Source organism: Magallana gigas, chromosome 2, assembly GCF_963853765.1.
Source record: "Magallana gigas chromosome 2, xbMagGiga1.1, whole genome shotgun sequence".
NCBI lineage: Eukaryota > Metazoa > Mollusca > Bivalvia > Ostreida > Ostreidae > Magallana > Magallana gigas.
Window position 1 is genome coordinate 41236794 of NC_088854.1, and position 15432 is coordinate 41252225.

Sequence of the window (15432 nt, forward strand, 5' to 3'; positions counted from 1 at the left end):
TGAAAATATTTCTCAAAACGATGGTTTTACGAACAGATTTCTTTAACATGTTTAGGAAAATGGCAATAGGCGCTTAAAACTTTATGTCTTAAAAAAGTTTACATGTAAACAAAATATGTCGACGCCGAACATTTTTTATTGCTATTTTAATCAAATATTTAACAATGTTTATGCCTGTTGAGCGTCAAAAAATATTTATTTTCGGATCGTACTAGCTCGGTCTATCAAATGTAAGATTATGAATACTATCTATGAAATTTATTCCTCGATGAGGGGGGAAGGGTGGGGGGGGGGGCAAGGGAGGTACTGTAATCCGTCCTTCATAAAAAATGTGAAAGGCAAAGAGAAAACACATGATACATACATGTAACAGTATATTCTAGGTCGGCTCTAGACTTATTTTACCCTGTATTTTACATTTTTACACATCTCAAAGATGACTGGTAACAAAATGTTCTTTTGGCCGACACTTTCAGAGTTTTGTTTGTTTTTTTTTAAATTACGTTTTGAAATGTGAAAATTTAACTGAGGAATGAAAAGTCTTTTGGTTTATTTTCTAATTTAAATTTACAGCTTTCATTTATCATCAATCATAATTTATATATCAACCTGTCAAATTGTCTGTCTAATTAATTATGTCACTACATTTTCTTTAACTACTTATTATATATAATAATTGTTTTCAACATTTTTATACATTGAATAAAAAATTATTTGATAATTAAATAAATGAATTTTCAATTTTACAAAATGTATTACATCTTAAGTTGTTTTTGGCAAGTAGAATTTGGTATGGGATAGCGCAATTTTTGAGAAAGGGGTATCATATTATCCTCAAATATAGAGAGAGACCACCTGTCAGGTAGAAAGGGGATGTGCACAAAACAATATATCCGGGTTTTTTCGCGTGTCACAAAATTTGCAAAAATGGGGAAAATCTGTAACATTTTTAATTTGCGTCAGTAAATTTTTGCGATTTAAAAAGTTTGTTATAGAAAATAATGCAGGATATAATTTCTGCATATTCAATTATTTGCGATTTAATAGAGAGCGCGAAAAAAGCGAAAATTTGATTATCGGGAAAATTACCGGATATACGGTATGTTTGCAACACCTGTGTTTTTAGAACAATGAATGTGCAATAAGCATCTATTGGATGATACATTCACGTGATCATTTGAAAATTAATTTGAGAGAGACATGGATTACCTGTAAGATTCGATCCTAGATGCTAAATGGGGAATGAATATTTCGCATAAGAAGTATTATTGTTTTTCACCTTTTTCTTTTAATTTTTATGTAAGTACCTTCGTCAGCGTAGACATAATGTGACGCTCTAATTGATTTAAACTATTGGCGAATATGTTCAGCGCTGTCATAATGCGACGCTCTTATTGATTAAAATTATTCGAGAATATGTTCAGTGACGGCGGACATAATGGATGATTTTGTTTACGATAGACGGATATTTCGTAACATCGAATTTTAAAAGGCGATTGAAAATAAAATTGAAGAAATTTATAAGATGGCGGACATATGACGATTTTTTCAAAAAGGTGTCGGACATTTCGTGATGGCAGACATAACGTGACGGCGGACACAACGTGACTCAATACATTTTTTAGTGTCAGCATTCGTAATTCATGGAAATGTTATATGGGATGTACAGTAACAAGCCACAGTGAGCAAGAGTTTTCAAGTAAAAAAGAATGTTCGTCGTGCACGTGTGTTTGAAAAATAGATACTCTGGTTTCATTAATTTTCGTGGATTTTCTGAAACCACAGTTTCAAGGATACGTAATTTCGTGGTTAATGATCTTATCAATACAAAATGTACGTTGAAATTGAACTTTAATGAACATTTAATTCTGTGGATAAACTTAACAATGAAATCCACGAAAATTGGTATTCAACGAATATTGATGAAACCACAGTAGGTTTTGTTTTAACGATGGAAAGGAAGGGAGAATTAACGCAACAATTTGTTACTTTTTGTCTTCTAAAGTAGAATGTAAGTAAGTATCATTATTTTAAATAAAACCGAAGCGGTCGGTTTGGTCGACCAATTGAGCGATTCCATTCATCTTGAAAAGGGTGTAACTTGCGTGTCTTACTAAATGTACATAAAACATTTCATGTTTATGTTTATACGGTAGATTTTCTCTGAAACATCATCTTAAGTATAATATATATTGTTGTTGACAAAGCAAATGTCAAATGATTGATTTGATTCCTTCCTATGGATCGTTGAATGAGTTCATTCAAAGCATATTTGAAGTTGACTATTTTTGTTGATAATTTGTTAAAACAAAAATGTAAATATAAAATGCTTTCTTTTATGATTCATACTGCTTATGAAGGTAGCTATCGTTGCATAAAACGCGGGTTATGTATTTTTTGCAATGTCGTTACCTTCATGCCTCGCATGAATCACCAAAGAAAGCATTTCATTGTTCGAATAAAACTTCAAAACCTGTAAACCTTTAATTTTAGCTGACTTTTCTACACTCCCAACAAATTAATTGGTTGCCAAACAAATAAAAACAAACTTGAGAATTGTACGTAGTTTTCTTTTATATGTAAATACATTAAAAGAGTTATATCATATTAGAAGATCCAAAGCACAATTCGATTTGGTATTGTATTTTTATACGATTTATGAATTTTTAAACCTATTTCAACATTTAAAAACGTCTTCTTATATCAGGATACATTTTCAAATAAATTATATTGAAAATAAACACACACACACACACACACACACACACACACACACACACACACACACACACACACACACACACACACACACACACAATCTCAAGAATTCATTTAAAGATCAACCCTTGAGAACGTTTTGTAAATGTGCATTTTAACCAACAAATATTCTAAATTTTGCTTCTTAGTTGCTTAAGTAGGAGTTTGTAATACGTTCATACATAAATAGTTCTGTTTAAAGGACATGATTACGTCTTGCACAACAAGTTTAGCTTTTTTTTTTAAAAGCTTACCGTCTTTAGAACAAACCCTAAACAGCAATTAGTTATCAAAGACAGTTTCATTCTTTTTATATAAATGTCACCTTCCTCTACATAGCATGGCGAGTGGAACATTTTATGTCAGTCATGTGTCGTTTAAGCCTGCGTGTCTAAAATTGAGAACTGCTTACCCGAGCTTGTACATGTAAGTTGAGATCGACTATAGGGTAAAAGAGATCCTAGGATAGGGTCGTAGACTCGTATTATTTTTATTAAATCAAAGTTATACCACTGCATTTATCTATCTAAGGTGCAAATAACTTTACCGATATTAGGCATACTGCATTAATTTTTTTTATTTTGCATAAATATTTGAATAAACAATGCTAAAAGAAAACCAGATAATTTCAATAGATATTATAGAATGTTACTTTCACTAGTTGGACCTGACAACCAAAGGCTGAATTTCATTCATAGCAATTTGTATTGCTTTTTCGTTTTCTCTCTTTTTAAGATTTGAAATCTACGAAATTTGTTAAGTCGTACATGAAAAAGGTCATCAGAAAATTATCTCCCTTGCGCCGAACAGTATTTCAACCAATGAAATAAATGTAAATTTTCACATCATGTATTTTCTACCAATCACAAAGGAAAGGAAGTTTATAACCCAGAGACTGTGAATTATTTCAACTCTTTATACCGTCTTCCAAGGAAGACGGTAATCATTTTGGTGTATCAAGCGAACTTGAAATTTGGTGTAATATTTATTGATTATCAAACGAATTTTAAATATATGTCACATAAAAGGTAGAAGTTCATAGTACATACATTTACATACATATAGAGACGGCGACCTTTTTAAATCAATAATTTTCTCTCGATTGATTATCAAGCAATTTTTTTACTATCCAAGGAAATCGACAGTGGTAGAAACAATTTTTTCAGGATCATCTTTATCAACCGCTGTGACTACAATTTCAGTGCCACTGAACGTCATATGGACACTTGCGCCTCGATCCATTCCCTTTGTTGTGTCTGGCATGTCGAGAGTGAGGTACCCAAGACGTGTGCAACCTTCTTCTGTCGTGTATGTTGGTTCTTTGTCGTTTGAAGTGTATATGTTAAAACCAATTGAAGTTGATTTGGGATTTATAACAGTGTAATTTTGACTAACCTGCGGTTCTCCTACTTTTACTAATTGTCCCACGCTTACATGAATACTAAATATGTCATTGCAAAGTTCAGTATCATTTTTTATGATTTTTTTAGATTTGAGATGAATAGCGCTATCAAAGTTCATCGTTGTGCCAACACCGTATGTATATTTGCAAACTCGCGCAGAAATTGTTTTAGGTTTGTGTCCGTACAACACTGCTCCCTTCAGAACTGCTAATCCAGCATCTTGTGGCACAATTACTTTTTTATTTTTGAATGCTTCTTTAATAGCCACCTGCAACATTGGTGATTCTGCAAATCCTCCTACCAGTAAAATAGAAGACACATCTTTTACGACAGAATGCCTAAAGAGCTGCTTCAAATGGTCAACAATTTTCTTACAGCTTTCATCAAAGAGAGCCTTGGTAATTTCTGCATCCATTCGCAGCTTATCTCCAGTCCAGGTCAGTTTGTTTTTGTATTTAGACTTTGACGTGATAGCTGTCTTGATATTATTTCCCGGATTTGTCTCGCGATAGGTTTCTAACAAGCTTATTGGGACTTTAAAAGTCACTTTCTCAGCCAGTTTGGGATGTATTGTCCTCTTCTTTACCTCAAAGTCTGTTAAAAATTCAAGAAAATCGTACTTGTGAATAGAACCAAAGGCCTCCATAACGTCGTTTCCTACAATATCGGCTAAGAGACTTTTAAATGATTCGTCAACCTTTGTTCCTCCCCAATCACCACCATTAGCTTTGTGGAGTTCCTTTAATGTTCCATTTTCCTGAACCTCATGGACAGTAATATCTATTGTTCCACCTAGATTGATATTATTAGATTCATGTAATTATAAGATTATACACTTACTTAGAAAAGATTAGGATAGCAATGTTTGAAAATGATTGTATATACCTCCAGCATCAACAACCATGTATTTTTGCCCTGATTTGAAGACCCCAAATGTAGAATTCTCAGTATCCTTCTGGATTGGTTGGTGCATGCAATACAGAGAAGCAGCTTCCGGTTCTAGTGCAATCATCAACTTATTAGCACAGATTCCAACCTATAAAGTTTTTATTGATATATGTTCAGTTGCATTCACATTTAAAACTTTGGTCTTTAAAAGACGGTATTATTAAAAACTAAAACCGAGAAAAAAATATACCTTTTCAGCGGCTTCTCTCATGAACTGCTTTGATGAATCGTTCCAAATAGCAGGTACCGTCAATACCCATGTTATGTCAGAATCTTGTATGCCACTCAACTGGTTTTCGCAGGTAGTCCACATGTGGTCCTTTAGATAACCAATCACTGAAGAAAAAACTTTCATTGCTTCCATTTGCTTTCCCTTTTCATCTTCAAGAAGAGCTTCCCTTGTCAGCCCCTGTAAAATGATAATCGTAAGATAGATTTTCAAAATTACATTTTCATGATAAAATTTCTTTCAAACAATCATGTCTTTCACGATGTATACTCTTATATTTACACTCCTACTCCAAATGTATTCATGTACTGCAAAAAAAATCAAAAAAATAAAAATAAACAACTTTCGAAGAATTGCCGCTCTATCTGTGTTTCTTTCTACAATAAAAAAAAAGTTGAGATAAAATGCCCTGAAATTTATGAAATGTTTTGAATTCGTTATGGTTACATGTACATAATTATATGAAATTTCAAATATGCTCTTCGCCGACCAACGTTCTAAATTAATTGACTAGGTGAGTATATTGTTTGTAAGTTGCAGAATCCTACCTCAATTATCCAATCAGCCAGTCTCTAAAGATTCTTGGGGACTAGGGGACGATGGTAAGTACGCTCTCCTTTATAGATACAGGAGTTTATGGAAAACATAACTGGCTTTTACATGTAATACTGATATTTTATATTGACCAACTAAGGCTTCATATTGAAAGACTTACTTTACATTTATCACTACAAAGGACATCTTTTGATCACATGCATTGTCTCACCCCAACATATCTCCAACGATAGCTGCAATACTCCTCTACGCAAAATATTGTTTGTTTTTCACTTGTTTTAACCTTTTGTTCAGTTAGAGTAAACTTAAACAAATCTTTAAAGAAAACCTGTCTCTGCAACTGCAAGCAACAGCATAACGGTCTATGCCGAAGCGACCATATAATGATCCGTCTTTAATCATCAGCACTAGTTCTATCTATAGTCTCATTACTCTGATGCCATTTTCTTTTTTTCATTAAATCATTTTCCTTTCTTTCTAAAATATTACGGTGTATAATATATTAGTTTGCGTACTATCATAAAATGCTTTCTCTGAAGACTTGAGGTAATTTCATGCATTCTTACCAATTGTTATAAGTAAGTTACAAAGTGTAAATTAATACCATCTTGTTGTACAGCATCATCTTGAATCTTTTGAAGTAATACCAATCGTGGTGCTCGTCATCAAGGGCTAAGTTGGAATACTTTTCCTCAGCCTCATAGCCAAATGAGTGGAATGTTTGTGTCGAGTCAAAGAGAACGCACGTCGATGTTTTCAACGACACCAAATTGCCTACACCTGCTGTCCATGTATTGGCTGATATTTTCAAAGGATCTTTTGTGTAGTCATGTAGAAATGAAAATGCATAACCAGAGAAGGTTGTACCAAAGTCTATCGCTGCCACTAGTATACTCGACATTTTTTATCTGCCAAGAGATATAAAATGTACCATGAAAAAACAATAAATAATAGATTTATAAAAACATATCTTATTACACATTTGTTCTAATTAAAAGTTTATAAACAGAGGACTGCACGAAAACAATATTTTTTGTTTTTAAAAACACGATAAAATTCTACACGAAAAATACATGCTCCATTATACGTCACTCTCCTAGAGCTGTCTGAACGGGCGACCTTGCTCTACTTTTAATTGGATAGGAACGTTTCATTTCAAGTGAAACAAAAAAAAATGGCACACACCCTTTCTTAAAATTAAGCTCAATAAACTAAATACAGAACTTACTGAAATGTAGACTCGATTTTAAATGCCATTTTTATAGGTGTGTTGAGGATCCTCAAGATTATGACATAGTCAATTAAAAGTATATATGTCATTAATTATTTAACACTTGAGGTTTAGACAAGGCTATATACAGAGTTAATAATATTCGAATGAATAAACCTATATAAGTGCAAAATTGAAGTTTCCAAAGGCAATTCAAAAAGAAGGATAACTGAACTCAATATAGGTGAAATTAGTTAGGAACAAATACTAATGAAACTGAAAGTACTTTTTGCTTATGAACATTATTTTTGTTAGTTTGTTTTATTTATATGTAATTCTTTATTTAAAATCAAAATTTTTAGAATCTAAAAAATAAATGAATTTATTTAGCCTGGTCTAATAGAATTTTTGCACTCATGATTGGAACAAATGCAACTGAAACTATGATTTTTCAACCAAAAAAACCCATAACATTTTCATAGATTCAGCAAAACAATACAAAAATGTTAATTTACACTGTAAATGTAGGATTTAAATAAATTAAACTATGATTCAAACTTGCAAAGGGTGCTAAATAAATAGATGTTTATTTTAAATGGGTCATTGCAGCAGTTTTGAAAAGGTTGTGATTTAAAGTGCCGATGAAATTTCAAAATGGGCTTTGGTTTCTGAAACACTTGCAAAAATGTCGTTATAAAAATATAACCATTTAATTCTTTTTGTAACAAGTATGTATATATTGATTGTGTGGATTATTAGTTCACTGGTTTATCAGTGACTGTTACTTAGTACTAAATAGTGATAATAATCATGATTATATGTTTTGATTTTAAACACTTTTTAAAAGTTTATCTTTTCATATGATATATGAAATATGTGAAAATCGTTTAAAAATTCGATATATGGTTTTGTGTGCCACCATGTCTCTAAAAGAGGTAATCATTGTACTTTTATGCAGGAAAATATGTGATAGATACGTACATTTATTCCTCAGATCGTGTTAATTTTGTTGCTTCCCTTGGCAATGCAAAAAACATTAAAAAAAAATCATTACATTGCAAAATGATTCCTATCTGTTTCATTACGCAATTACTTCTATTATTTCTTTCACAAAACTACGTTCATAGATAACCCAATTCACTGTATATTTCATTCTGTATTGACGAAACTTTGATTGAATTATGAATTATAAATAACAAATTGAACGTTAAAAGAAAACACTAAAATGGATCCATGTCTACTTTAAACGATGTACAATTTTAATTTCTACATGTATATGCATCTCTTTAAAACATATCTCGAAGATTCATATTGTGTAGCTATGTAACTTAAAGTCTCCCTTTCATAGCGGGTAAGCAATGCATTTAAATTGCAAATATATCATTGTAAAACCACATACATGGGACATGAGTATTTGAAAAAATGATATACCTAAAAGGTCTTCCTTTATCATTTAAAGAAACCACTCAAAAATGTCGATCCTAATTCCTCAATAAGACGTGGGGTATGTTTTAGTTTCGTTATGAGACGAGACAGACAAGTCTGGTCAAGATATGGGTAAAGATTAGAAGATTCTAAATATAGCGCAATTTACAAGAAATAAAAGGAAAGTACATAAGATTATTATGTCATTAAGAATTAAAATAGCTTGTAATTAAAACGTAAATTAAACTCACAAATTTACCCATCAAAAACTTTGGTTTTATTCATTCCATAATTTTCTACTTTTATTTTTATTCCTTGTGTAGTATTGTTTAATTATTGTTTATTATATCATAATTACGCATAATTACGCATTGTAAACCACATACACGACAAAAAGGTATTTGAAAAAATCTTACACCTGAAAATACTTCCTTTAGTTTCGTTATGAGGCAGGCAAGTATGTTCAAGATATAGAAGATGCTAAATTTAGCACCATTTACAAGAAATGAGAGGAAAGTACATAGGATTAGTTATGTCAATACGCAATAAAATAGCTTGCACTTAAACGTAAATAAGACTCGCAAATTGACCCATAAAAAGCTTTGGTTTTTCGTACTTCCAAAATTTCAACTTTCTTTTTTCCCCTCATGTATATATCATAATTCAACTGGAAACATCTAGTTTGATTGGCTCAAGAAATTAATCAATATATATAGTATAACTTGCCTATATCACATTATTACGCGTGTGCAAATCGGATCATCCCCTTAACAAAACATTGAAATCAATGTTATTATGTGTTATATTTTCTGAACTTGGTTGTTGAAAATTAATGTATAAGGGATGATATTAATTTCTACCTGGGTTTAACATGGAACAGTTAACGCTATTTTATAAACTGCTTTGTGCTTTATGAAACATTAACTGCATCAAGTAATGTTATATTGTATCATCATATTGTGTAGTTATGTTACTGAAAGTCTTGAATTGGGTAAGCCAAGTATTTGAAAAAATCCTTTTTTACCTGAAAATGCTTCCTTTAGTTTCGTTATATGGCAGGCAAGTCTGTTCAAGATTTAGAAGATGCTAAATTTAGCGCAATTTACAAGAATTGAAGGAAAAGTACACAGGATTAGTTATGTCAATAAACAATAAAATAGCTTCCAATTAAGACATATATTAAACCCGCAAATTAACCCATAAAAAGCTTTGGTTTTATGTATTTCATAATTTTCTACTTTCATTTTTTTCCCTTGTGTATATATTATTACTCACCTTGTTACACCTTGTTTGATTGGCTCAACAAACTAATCAATATATCGTATAACTTGCCTATATCACATTATTACGCGTGTGCAAATCGGATCATCCCCTTAACAAAACATTGAAATCAATGTTATTATGTGTTATATTTTCTGAACTAGGTTGTTGAAAATTAAAGTATAAGGGGTGATATTAATTTCTACCTGGGTATAACTTGGAACAGTTACATGTAACGCTATTTTATAAACTGCTTTGAGCTTTATGAAACATTAATTGCATCAAGTTATGTTATTTTGTATTATCATATAGTGTAGTTATGTTACTGAAAGTCTTGAATCTTTTCAAATTGGATAAGTCAAGCATTAAAATTGCAACTACTGTATATAATTGTAAAACTACATACATCGCAAAACAGTAACTATTTGAAAAAAAACTTAAACCTGAAAATACATAGAAACCACTCAAAAATGTCGTTACTTGTTTCTCATTTAGACGTGGTGTATGTGTTAGTTACGTTATAAGGCAGGTAAGTCTGCTCAAGGTATGGGTAAAGATTAGAAGATGCTAAATTTAGCGCAATTTACAAGAAAAAAGGGAAAGAACATAAGATTAATTACGTCATTAGGCATTAAAATAGCTTGAAATTAAAACTTAATTTAGACTCACAGATTTACCCATAAAAAGCTTTCAATTTGCCTTATACAAACTGCTTTATTTTTTCAGCAGTTCAAAACTTTATTAAAGAGTCTGGGGGATTTAATAATGAACTTTTCTTTTTGTTATTGCTATTTTTATACTGTGTATTAACACTATTTACCATATAAACACAATTATTTTGTAAATGCATATTGATATTTATCAATATAATTGCTATACAGTCAATAGCTATAGGTATCATGTATTGGCACCATGACCCTTGGCAATTGTATATATTGTATATATTATCATTAGAACCATGTAAGTTGAAAGAACTTGTTTCCAATCCTTTTGTGTAATTTACACAATAAAATATGTTCAAATCAAATCAAAGCTGGTTAACGGATCACTTCAAGTTTGTATTCTGTACACTGAATTTGTCATACACAAGATGAGTCAATATTCGTCTATATTTTATTTGTGCATTTATTAAAATTAGCAGGAGTTAACGACATTTTTCGAGTTTTTCATAATGCATGCATCTTTTTATTTATACGTTAAAAAACTTCATCCTACATCAAACATCCACGTTGATCCATCAAGTTGACATAAATAAAGAGTGATACTCACCGACTTTTCAAAATTCGTGTGTTCATTAAGTTTTCATATTTTAGTCATTTAGAGTGGTATATATCACTGATGTAAACAGATTTCTATAGACATTTAGAAATTTACTCCTTCAGTCTCCATTAATGTTTGACCAAAAAAACTAATAAACAAGTTAATTGATTTGAAAATGATTGATATTGAAATCATGTGAGGTACCGTTATAATTATAACTGTACCTACTTTTAATGTGTTTAACATTTCTTTTTATTTGATAAGACATAAATTTGTTACATACATGTAGCAACTACTTTTGCCTGTATTCGACGTATCCATAATGAAACTTTAATCATTATGCCATTGGATAGAGATTTTTTAAAGGACGATCTCAACCTTGTCATGGCAGACTTTGATCGGCTTTTGCTGATGCTCACCGTTTACTTGATACATTTTAAGTTGAACAGACTGCGAAATTGCGGGCAGTGAAATCATGGCTGTTTGATCATTGTGTTTAGATTTCTTCTTTAAAAGCATTATAAAAAATATTATGCATAATATTATGTCTAACATTTTGAAAGAATCTTCCCATTGTGCATGCTGTGACATAAATGACAGTGAATTTTAAAAAAAATGATATGCACACATTTGTAAACTTTAATACATATAATCATTTAATCGTTCCCAACGAATTGCAATTAACCTATAAGTAATTTTGCAAGCAATTGTCATCCATACAATTTCCATAGTTATATAAAATGATAAAGAAATATCAGCACACTGAGATAACAAAGTTTTAACATTAAAAGAAAAAGTTTGACATAAAAAAGAAAAGTAACAATTTATGTCAAATTATTGGAATACAAAAGCAATCTCTCATAAAATAGTTCATCACATAATGTAAAAAGGATCTGCTTATAATAACGTGGTTTCAACACAACAGGATTGTTAACCAGGAGAAAAAGTAGATTTGCTCCAGATAAGTTGAAATTGCATCAGAATACGCAAACTTTATTACTACATTTCGTGATTGAGAAAATCCAATGAAGCGGTGGTGACCTCGTTGGTTTTCACATTGCGAGCATTGACAGCAAGTTCTGTCCCTCCAAACGTCATTTGAACTCCTATGACACGCTTTATACCATCAGTTATATCAGGCATATCAACGGTGAGACTTCCCAAATATGTACAGCCTTCATCATCCACGTATTCAGGATCCAAACTCTCGGTGACATATACCTTGAGAGCTACCTTTGTTTGGTCAGGTTCGGAGGGCCGGTACGTTTGTTCCGGTGTGGCCTCGTCTAAAGCAATCGATTGCCCCACCTCGGCGTGCTTGCTAAACCTATCCTCGCAAAGCAGTCTTCCTCTTACCAATACTTTCTTTTCTTCTGGATCAATTCCTGGGCGAAAATCACCTCTAACGCTTATACCATACGTGTATTTACAGATTCTAGAAGCAATGACTGTGGTGTTGAAGCCGAACAGCACAGCTCCTTTCAGTACAGACAAACCAGACTCGTTTGGTATAATGACTCTCTTGTCTGGAAATCTGTCCATCACTGCAGCTCGCAGCATAGGAGACTCCGAAAATCCGCCAACCATCAAAATTGTTTCCGTGTTGGCTACCTCTGATTGTTGTAAAATCATGTAGACGTGCTCTAAAATCGAATCGCAAGTCACCTTAAACAGACCTTTTGCTATTTCAGAATCAACTCTCAGCTTGTCTCCTATCCAGGCAATGCGGTGGCCGTACTTACTGCCCTCTGAGTTCTCTCGTAGAGACCTCCCTTTCATTTCCTGATAAAACTCATTAATCGCAATAGGGATCTTAAATGTGATCTTTTGATCCATCTCTGGTTTGATTGTTCGTTTCTTAATTTCGAAGTCGCGACATAACGACACGTAGTCTGCCCGACACTCTGATCTAAAACGGTTCATAACGCCTTCTCCGACGACGTCCCTCAGAAACTCCATGAAAGCTTCATCCACTCTGGTGCCACCCCAGTTCCCACCGTTCGCCTTGTATACCTCTCGAAGACGTCCTCCTGCCTGGACCTCTTGGACGGTTATGTCGATTGTCCCTCCTAGTTTGAACATAACAATAATGTATATCTTTTTTCGATTCAAATCAAATCATTATCAAAGGATGAAAAAAAAAACATCAAAATATTCTGTTAAATAATGTATTTTTAAAATTTATTAAGAAACTTACCACCAGCATCTAAAACAAGATATTTAGTTCCAACAGAAAAGGAATCCAAATTGACTTTGCTGTTGCCTGCTCGTTTGTTGACAGGCAGATGCTTGCAATATATTGATGCGGCTTCTGGTTCCAATGCGATCAGAAGATTGCTGGTAATACCAGCCTAGTGAATGAAAAGTATGAAAATAGAATATCATGCAAGAAATGTATATGAGAATTGCAAGGAAAGTGAGGCCAAAATGTTTACTCTGAAAGCGGCCTCTCTCATGAACTGCTTGGCGCTATCGGTCCATATCGCAGGAACAGTAAGGACCCACTGTATTTCATCATCCTGAATGTCCAGTAGCCGAGAACTCCAGGAATCAGTCATGTGTTGGCGGAGATACCTGATACAGGTAGAAAAGACCTTCATGGCTGGCATCTTTTTACCTTCATCATCCTCAATTTCAAGGTCCCGATCAAGAGACTGTAGTGATTAAAATATAATAATGTGCACATCAAGAAAAAGGTTTATTTGCTGTTTCAAGCTGAAGTAAAGTACGAAATTGGTACCTGGTTGTTGTACAACATCATCTTGAACCGTCTGAAGTAGTACCAGTCGTGATGCTCTTCATTCAAAGCCAGTTCAATGTACTTGTCCTCAGCATCGGTTCCAAAGGCAGCAAACTCGCCTTTCGAGTCAAAGAGCACACATGTGGAGGTCTTGAGAGAGACTCCGGCCTGGGAGCCCATGGTCCACTGATTACCGTTAATCTTGAGCGGATCCTTGATGTAATCATTTCGGAAAGCAAACGCATAGCCAGAAAATGTAGTTCCGAAATCAATTGCAGCGACCATTAACTTCTCTGGTGTTGTTAATGATTCTGCCATTTTTTTCTATTGATGGTCGTTTTATATCTTAATCCCGGCAAATACTATAATTAATAAACATAGCAGTTTTATGCTGTCGTTTCCATCATATTTTTTATACTTTTGTTTCAGTTAGTGTCAAATATGTGATTATGCTTGTACATTATGTGTACATTGTGTAAATCTCCAGGCTTTTAAATGTACAACTCATCTACCATGTTATTTGTTCTATATTTTTAGGTTACAACTCATCTGAATCAAATTTGCTGGGATATGATAAATAAAAAATGAGTGCACTGTGCACTTTGAATGATCTTAATGTCCTTTTAATTACCGTACATGTATGAGAAAAGCATAAGAAATCAAATGATTTACCTGTTGTTCTAACTTCTTTAGTTTCCATTTAGTGGAAAATCCACTTTCGTTTTATAGTTGCTTATCCGTTATTTTTGCTTTTCTTTGAAATTCGCACTGTGTTTCATATAATGTATATCAAATGATACTGAATAAATATGTTTATCTACACAACAGATTCGGCAATTATTCCGTGTCAAATTTGTTTGGGGGGTTTTATGAAGCACGTGAGATTTTTTGACGATCGGTGTAGGAAGGGGGCGTTTTTAACTCTGATTAGACAACAAAGATGTCATTTACATACCTGGTCAATAAGCGTTCTTTACTTCGCGACTAGAGTCATGAAAACGTATACCTTCGTACGCATGTGCATAATATGAGGTCAATCAGAATAAATAAATGCTTTATATTAAGTCTTTTGAAGATCGTTCACGGCTCGGTTAATTTTTTTTTTATCTTTGTCATTTAACTTGTCTTCGAAGACTATAATTACTGTTTACACCACGCTCTTGTGCTTCTAGAAACGATATGCACGAAAAGCGCCAAAAAGTAATTACACGAGAAGAGTTGCACAATTTCGATATGTTTTGGGAGATAATAGGAAAAGTGATCAAATAAATAAAATGTCGAATCCTCTTTAAACCGATAAATATAATCAAGTGTGACAACAACCTGGTTTTATTAATTGAATTTTTGGTGGGTGAATTATTAGTGTTTGATAAGATAAGTTAACTTCAAGTGGAATAATACGCATCGACGCCCATCACATCATGTTATGACGTAAGCAAGCTTAAAATATTTAAACGATAAAGATAATTTTGTTTAGCCATTAAATTAAATTGCGGCACAACAACCAGAACTATATAATTAGAACAATAAAGTGCTTTCTTTGGTTGTTAATGCAAGTATGAAGGTTGCAATCATTGTAAGAAAAATACTAACATATTAACCCGCTTCAGTGTCATTGTTCATATTCTTTTTACTTTTGTGGTTA

General features: G+C 32.7%; 2 protein-coding genes across 3 annotated transcripts; both read right to left on the minus strand.

Annotated features, from left to right (window-relative positions):
- Positions 1-276: 276 nt before the first annotated feature.
- On the minus strand, positions 277-9592 carry LOC105321553 (heat shock 70 kDa protein 12A). 2 transcript variants are annotated; one of them, XM_011419876.4, is made up of 5 exons: positions 9552-9592; positions 6497-6800; positions 5299-5517; positions 5046-5196; positions 277-4952 (listed from the first exon to the last, which is right to left on the minus strand). In XM_011419876.4, the coding sequence occupies exons 2-5, from the start codon at positions 6791-6793 to the stop codon at positions 3883-3885; spliced, it is 1737 nt and encodes a 578-aa protein (XP_011418178.3). In that variant the 5' UTR covers positions 6794-6800; positions 9552-9592; the 3' UTR covers positions 277-3882. The 2 variants fall into 2 exon arrangements, with proteins under 2 accessions (XP_011418178.3, XP_065932720.1); XM_066076648.1 differs by lacking the exon at positions 9552-9592 and adding an exon at positions 8534-8617.
- Positions 9593-11908: 2316 nt separating this feature from the next.
- Positions 11909-14601, minus strand: LOC105321552 (heat shock 70 kDa protein 12B). Its single transcript, XM_011419875.4, has 5 exons — positions 14460-14601; positions 13788-14149; positions 13483-13701; positions 13245-13398; positions 11909-13116 (listed from the first exon to the last, which is right to left on the minus strand). The coding sequence occupies exons 2-5, from the start codon at positions 14103-14105 to the stop codon at positions 12047-12049; spliced, it is 1761 nt and encodes a 586-aa protein (XP_011418177.4). The 5' UTR covers positions 14106-14149; positions 14460-14601; the 3' UTR covers positions 11909-12046.
- Between the last annotated feature and the right edge of the window lie 831 nt (positions 14602-15432).

Coding starts and splice junctions, on each gene's coding strand:
- LOC105321552 (XM_011419875.4), bottom strand. CDS start 14,105: ATGGCAGAATCATTAACAACACCAGAGAAGTTAATGGTCGCTGCAATT. Junction 13,702..13,787: donor TGATGTTGTACAACAACCAG/GTACCAATTTCG, acceptor TAATCACTACAG/TCTCTTGATCGGGACCTTGA. Junction 13,399..13,482: donor TGAGAGAGGCCGCTTTCAGA/GTAAACATTTTG, acceptor TTCATTCACTAG/GCTGGTATTACCAGCAATCT.
- LOC105321553 (XM_011419876.4), bottom strand. CDS start 6,793: ATGTCGAGTATACTAGTGGCAGCGATAGACTTTGGTACAACCTTCTCT. Junction 5,518..6,496: donor TGATGCTGTACAACAAGATG/GTATTAATTTAC, acceptor ATCATTTTACAG/GGGCTGACAAGGGAAGCTCT. Junction 5,197..5,298: donor TGAGAGAAGCCGCTGAAAAG/GTATATTTTTTT, acceptor AAAACTTTATAG/GTTGGAATCTGTGCTAATAA.